Source organism: Mauremys mutica, chromosome 2, assembly GCF_020497125.1.
Source record: "Mauremys mutica isolate MM-2020 ecotype Southern chromosome 2, ASM2049712v1, whole genome shotgun sequence".
Lineage (NCBI taxonomy): Eukaryota > Metazoa > Chordata > Testudines > Geoemydidae > Mauremys > Mauremys mutica.
This window is the reverse complement of record NC_059073.1, coordinates 4,887,660-4,893,659: the sequence shown is the minus strand read 5'-3', so window position 1 is coordinate 4,893,659 and position 6,000 is coordinate 4,887,660. Positions and strand designations below refer to the sequence as shown.

General features: G+C 54.5%; 1 protein-coding gene across 3 annotated transcripts in view; it reads right to left on the bottom strand.

Annotated features, from left to right (window-relative positions):
- Positions 1 to 1,552: 1,552 nt before the first annotated feature.
- The window catches only part of HSF1 (heat shock transcription factor 1), a 108,464-nt gene continuing 104,016 nt past the window's right edge, over positions 1,553 to 6,000 (bottom strand). For all 3 annotated transcript variants that reach the window (XM_045003466.1, XM_045003465.1, XM_045003467.1), the window contains 2 exons: positions 4,270 to 4,339; positions 1,553 to 3,244 (listed from right to left, as the gene is read on the bottom strand). In XM_045003466.1, coding sequence (XP_044859401.1) covers positions 3,039 to 3,244; positions 4,270 to 4,339 — 276 coding nt within the window. In that variant the 3' untranslated portion in view covers positions 1,553 to 3,038. The remainder of the gene's footprint in view (positions 3,245 to 4,269; positions 4,340 to 6,000) is intronic.

Genomic DNA, 6,000 nt, shown 5'->3' with positions numbered 1-6,000 from the left:
GGAAGCGTACCCACCCGTCCGCTGAATGAAAGGGGCAATAGCGATGCCCAGCTAGGGACACGGGGGGTGGGGAGCACACGCCATGCACGCGCAATACAGCTCGAACCCAAACGAAGGAGCAAGGTGGTAACACTGCAAAAGGGAAGGCAGGCAGTCCCAGCAGAGCCAGCGTCACGACAAACCAGCTCACGGGGATACACAGGAGCAGGCTGCTGGAGAAGGAAGCTGAAGGTAGCCAGGTAACAGAGCCAGCTGTGGGCTTGAGGAGCTCCAGAGGCACAAAGGGTCTGTCTGCCCTGCAATGAGACCCTGTGGATGGCCCATGTCAGCTGCCTTGTGCTCGCAGGGCTCGGGCCAAGGGGCTGTTTAATTGTGGTGTGGACTTTCAGGCCTGGGCTGCAGCCCTGGGCTGCTGACCACCTCGCAGGGTCCTACGGCTCTGGCTCCAGCCCAAATGTCTACACTGCAGTTACACAGGCCCTTAGACCGGGTCAGTTGGCACAGGCCAACCGCGGGTGTCTACTTGCAGTGCAGACGTACCCACAGAGAACATGAAGCTCCTCGGGATGCAGGGCTCTGAGACACATCACTCTGCTCTTTTTACTGGCAGCTCCAGTGGGGACTGGCTCAGGCCCACTGTGCCGAACACCACTCCCAGTGCTGGCTCCCAGGGAGGTCGCAGGGGATGTGGAAAGTGGGCAATAGGCTCCACTCTTTGGCCTGCATCTCTGCTAACCCAGGAGAGCGCTGCAGGGACCTCACCTGCATGCAATGGCTGCACCTCATTCATCCCTGTCCCCCCGACCCAGAGACACGTTCCCCGGGTCACACAAGACCCGACTTATGCAAATTCGCAGTTACGGAAAAGCTAGAAATAGGATTTTTGAGTTGCGGAAATTTTTGCATAACGTACGGGTCTACGTTTCCGATTTACGCAACATTCAAGTTACGCAAGGCTTTCCGGACGGAACGATTGTGTGTGTGTGTGTGGGGGGGGCGCATCTGTACACAGCACTTCTAACCCCAGTGCATTCTGGGATTCTACAGCCCCTATCCCATAGTACTCAGCTGTGTTACTGGGCCCCGGGCAATTCCCAGAGGTGAAGCACTGCGTTTTGGGATGGGGTCCCAGGACTGGCGAACACTGTGCAGACCAGTCCTGTGGGAAGCAATGATTGTACATGGTACCAGCTCTGGAGCGGACACACACCAGCTCTTAGATGTCGTAACCAACCATTATCACCAAGGCCTGAAGAACACCAGCGGCAGGCTGGCCCCAGGCCCCGTGCCTGTTACAAACTCCAGGGGTCTGAAGCCGTGGTTTCTTGCAACACTTGTTCACTTAGCGCATGCAGCCCTTGCTCTGATGTCAGCCAGGAAAAACCTGTCTACGAGCTGCTGCCTGCAGAAGTCCCATGAGTTCAAACAGTCACCACATTTTCTGTACAACCAACAGAGATACAAGCACCACATATGATTAACCATGACATTAACTACCCACAGAGGACAAAGAGGGAGGGAAGTTTTGAACACGCTCAACTTAACAATGCAATTTTTCTTTTATTGTTCTTATTAAAAAAGCACTCCTCAGAGGCGTGCAAGTGTCCAACACACGTCTGGCACATCGACATGGGCTGAGCTGCACGCTCACCCCCAATGGGCTCGAAAACAGAAACATCCTTGAAAATTCAGCCCTTAAACCTGGGGTGGGATCTCAGCAGGGAAACCACAACACGGAATTTAAAGACCCCCCCCCAAATAAAATAAAAATAAACCCCAGATCGTCTATCACCCAAACCTGGAGCCATCCCCTGCTCTGCTGAGATGTGCAAGAGAAACCTGACTTCGGCATCTGCTGTTTTCTTTTGCTGAAGCTGGAAGCAGGAATGTCGGCTCTTATGGACAGGGTGGTAACAGCTCAAGCTGCTGCTCCAAAGGCAGAGCACCCATCACCTGGAGCCAGGCCCACGCGTCAGCGTCCAGGGCTGCAAAGGGCAGTTACAGGGGAAGCCAAGCAGCTCTCAGGACCATGGCTAGTGCCTAGGACCTTCTCCGCCAGCTTCACTCCCAACACAGAGGACAAAAATAAAGCTTTCGACCACAGAGGAGCCGCCAGGTGAGAGGCCATTTGTTTTATAGATATTTGTATGTATATATATAGATATTTATATATACAGAGATAGATAGATAGATAGAAGTGGGAGCTTCTTCTCTCATGTAAAAATCCAAAATACAGTTTTTACTATTAACAATCTGAAGTGTAAATGTACAAATTTTTACTGCTAAGCAAAAACAACCAAACCAAACCAAAAAACAACACAAAGAAAAGAAACACACACGGAGCAAGAGAAAAGAAAAGAGGAAGTTCGGCTTCTCCGTGGCTGGGCTGGGGGAGCCGAGGGGCCCTGCCACGCACACGCAGAGCAGCAGGGAGCGAACTGCGTGGCAGAGACCACCAAGGGACCCAGCCCATCAGCGCCAGCTTTAAAAAACACCATGTCCACCTCACTGGGGGGAGGGGGGATTCCCCGCCGCAAACCCACAACCCCTCTACATGCCCGGGAGCATCGTGCGGCCCTGCCGCCACGCCCCGTCTCCATGGCAAGGACGAAGTGCCTGCCGACCTTCGCCAACGGTTGGGACCGTGTGCAGGGCATGGCCACCCCCGTCGCCTGGGGTGCAGAACAAAACACAATCTCACTTAGTGACTAGCTATCCTGTGACCACCCAGATCTCCCGCCTGCACTTCCAAGCCCCGCTGCCTGTCTAGCCTCTCTGGCCAGTTGGATGACAACCACAGCACAGGGGTCGGCACTGCTCAGCCCCCCAAGACTGCCAGCCTGGAGGAGCACTATACCGGGTGGCTAGAATCTAAAGCAGATTTCAAAACACCTCATTAAGCACACACACAAATGAAATCCTCACAGTGCTGGGGGAAGCAAACATGGACCGAAGGGTGTTTAGAGCTTTCAATGTCTGTGCAAAGCAAGGAGGCTGGTGGCTGGATTTCCCTTTAGAGCGTATTCTCGCACTCAGCCTTAGGATACGGCAGGGTCCTTGGGTTTGGACTGCTCAGTCCCCGACAGGAGAGAGATGGTGGGGTCTTCCGGGTACTCCTCGCCGTCGGTGAAATATGGCCCTTCCCCCAGCTCAAAGAAGATGGGCAGGTCTCCGCTCCCCATGTCGACGGCGCTCGAGTCCACCAGAAAGAGGGGCTGAGCGGTGTAGTGCACCAGCTGCTTTCCTGCAAGGAGACGGCTCGCGTTAGAAGGGGGATCTCAGTGGGGAGGAGGGACTCGCAGGCCCACGGCCAAACGCTGGCGGGGGAGGAGACATTTGAGTAGCCTCTTAGCAAAGAGCTGAGCACTGGGAGCAGAACGTGAATGGGCTTTACCAACAGTAACTGCTTATCTCCAGCCCCCGAGAGGCTGCTCAGGGACACCCCCGGGTTACAGCTGGGACCTGGGCACATGGCCCCTCAGCACGTCCCTGGCCGAGCAGGAATCAGCGTGGAGGAGGGTCTGGTTCCCAGCTCAGACCCTAGAGCAAGCTGTCTCTGGACTGGGGAGAAGGCATGCCCGGGGGGCTCGTGGGCCTCGCCCTTCAGCAGTGTGAGCAGCACACAGAGGGGCCTGCTTTTGAAACGGACTCTGCCCGGTGGGGCTGGCGTGTCAGCAGGTAGCCAGCTGGGACCTGTCTCACTCGTGCCATCGGAGGCCAGGAGAGGAGAGGTGCAGCTTCCGGGGAAAGGAAAGGGTGCACATGGCAAGCTGAGAAGGAAGCAGCCCTGCAGTCACAGACAAGAGTCACCTGCAGTACAAGGAGGGGGATCAAGATTTACAACAGGGAGAGAGATGGGAACTGGTTGGTGAAAACTTCGACGCCCGCTCAGAACGCACTGGTTACCAGCTCAAGGGCACATGCCTCCAGGGAGACATCCCCAGGCCCAGCTTGGGAAAGGGAAGGGGGACGCACAGGTTACCGCCAGAGGCTGCATGCCCAGCCGGGGTGGTGGTGGTGGTGGTGAGGGGAGAGCCAAAAGTTACCATCTTGGGGGCACAGGCCCCTGGAGAACACGGAGAACCAAGGGAGAGCCCCCACCTAGATGCCTGGGGCCCAGGCAACGCAGTGACACTACGCACACCTAGATTTAATCATCAATGTTTCTTTGAGAGAGTTGCTGCTGCCTGGAGAGATCCTGCCACTGGGCCTTGACCCCTCTGCTCACGGGTCACTAATGGGAGGATGCAGGGGCAGGGGCCTTCTTACCCATGTCTGCGGTGCTGGCCTCTGTCTCAGCAGGTTTCTGCTGTTCCTGGGATGAGAGGAGATCCTGGATCTGTGGGGAGACAAGTTGGGCTGCTAAGTGCACCGCACAAGTCAAACTCCTTTGCACAGGGAGCCGGGAGAGGGAAGAGACCCCTCCCTTGGGTACCTCAGGAAAGTGCACACACAGCTGTGGTTTGTAATGTGGAAGTGCCAGCAGGCGGGAGACTAAAATACACCTGGGAGCTAGGGAATATCATCGGTGAGCTACTGCAGGCTCTGGTGGAGTCTGCTCAGCCTGCTCCAGTCTCCCGATGATCAAGGCTGCCTTGGAGAACTATACGGACCAGCTCTGCTTTTCATACAGATGTGGCCTGAGACACTGCAGATTGCTGCCTGCAGTGCTCACCTTGATCTGAGCAGGAACCCATATTGCATGCTGGGATCTGTAGTCTCCATGGGCAGCCATCAGAACATGCTTGCAACAGAACATGTTTTATGCAAAGTCTTATTGTTACCAGTACGAAAGGCAAGAGCACGCCTCATGCTGCTGGTGACTGGTCAGCGTGGCCTTTGGACACAGCCCTGCAGTAAGAGCCAGGCTGGGCTGGGAAGCAGTAGATTTGTAGGGCTGTAAGAACAGGAGAGAGAGCCGCGGGAAATGGCAGAACGGCCCCGACGGTCCCAAACGTTCAAGTAACTGCCCCAGGGTGGTAAAGAAACCTGGGTCAGTCTGAGGCTTGACAGTCTCTGGGGGGAATTGCTGCTAATCCCAGGACCAGACAGGCTGCTGTGTTTGGGTCAGGGGCTCTTCAACCTTTTCATAGTGTGGAAAACTGGTGAATGCAGGGACTGCCTCATGGGTTCGTGTGCCTGTCGTCACTGCAGCAACGGCTTCCATGGAAAAGCCACCTTAGGAGGACGTTTAAATGTATATTTAGCTTCTTTTAACTCTATCTCGCAGTCAGAAGAAGCCGGCCCCATGTGCACTCACCCAGCTCTCTGGACTCAACCCCACCACACTATGGGAACCTGTGCAGCCGAGTCTGTCCCCAGCACAGAGATTTAGAGCAGTGCAAAGGCAAAGTGAGGACAGGAGCAAGCCAAGTGTCCATCCCCGCGTTAGAGAAGAGAGAACTATGACATACATACTGCACATAAATCCAAACCACGTCGTTAGCCGAAGAGTGAAGCTGTAAATTTTAGAGGAGCTCAGTTAAAAGCCCATCAACAAAGCTCACTTACAAATACTCAACGGCTTCCCTAAAAACCCAAAGGCAGGACAGTCTAGAAATGAACAGATCAGGGATCCAACCCCACAGCCATGTCGTTCTTCCCTGTTCCTCACCATCCTGCCTGCCCTGCCCTGCCCCCAAGAATCCTAGCCACATCTCACCCAATCCAGGCCCCACCTCTTGCTCTGCAGAGCAGCCCTTGCCGCAGAGCCAGGACTCAGCAGAAGGGGAGTTTAAATAATTTACAGAGTCAATGTTATAAACATGACACAGGTCTCTGTGATCCCCCAGCTCTCCCCCAGTAACACCCAGAGGCCCCCGTCTGACTCAGCCAGACCCCCGGTGTCTGGGGCCAGTGAAGTATCAGGTAGTTGATAATAAAAATTTTGTTATGCTATTATGAGATAAAAATGTAATGTTTGTCAGACTTCTTTTATATATATATATAATAGGCAACTCCTACATGAGAAGAAGTAGCAATGTATGCGTGCAGTGAACG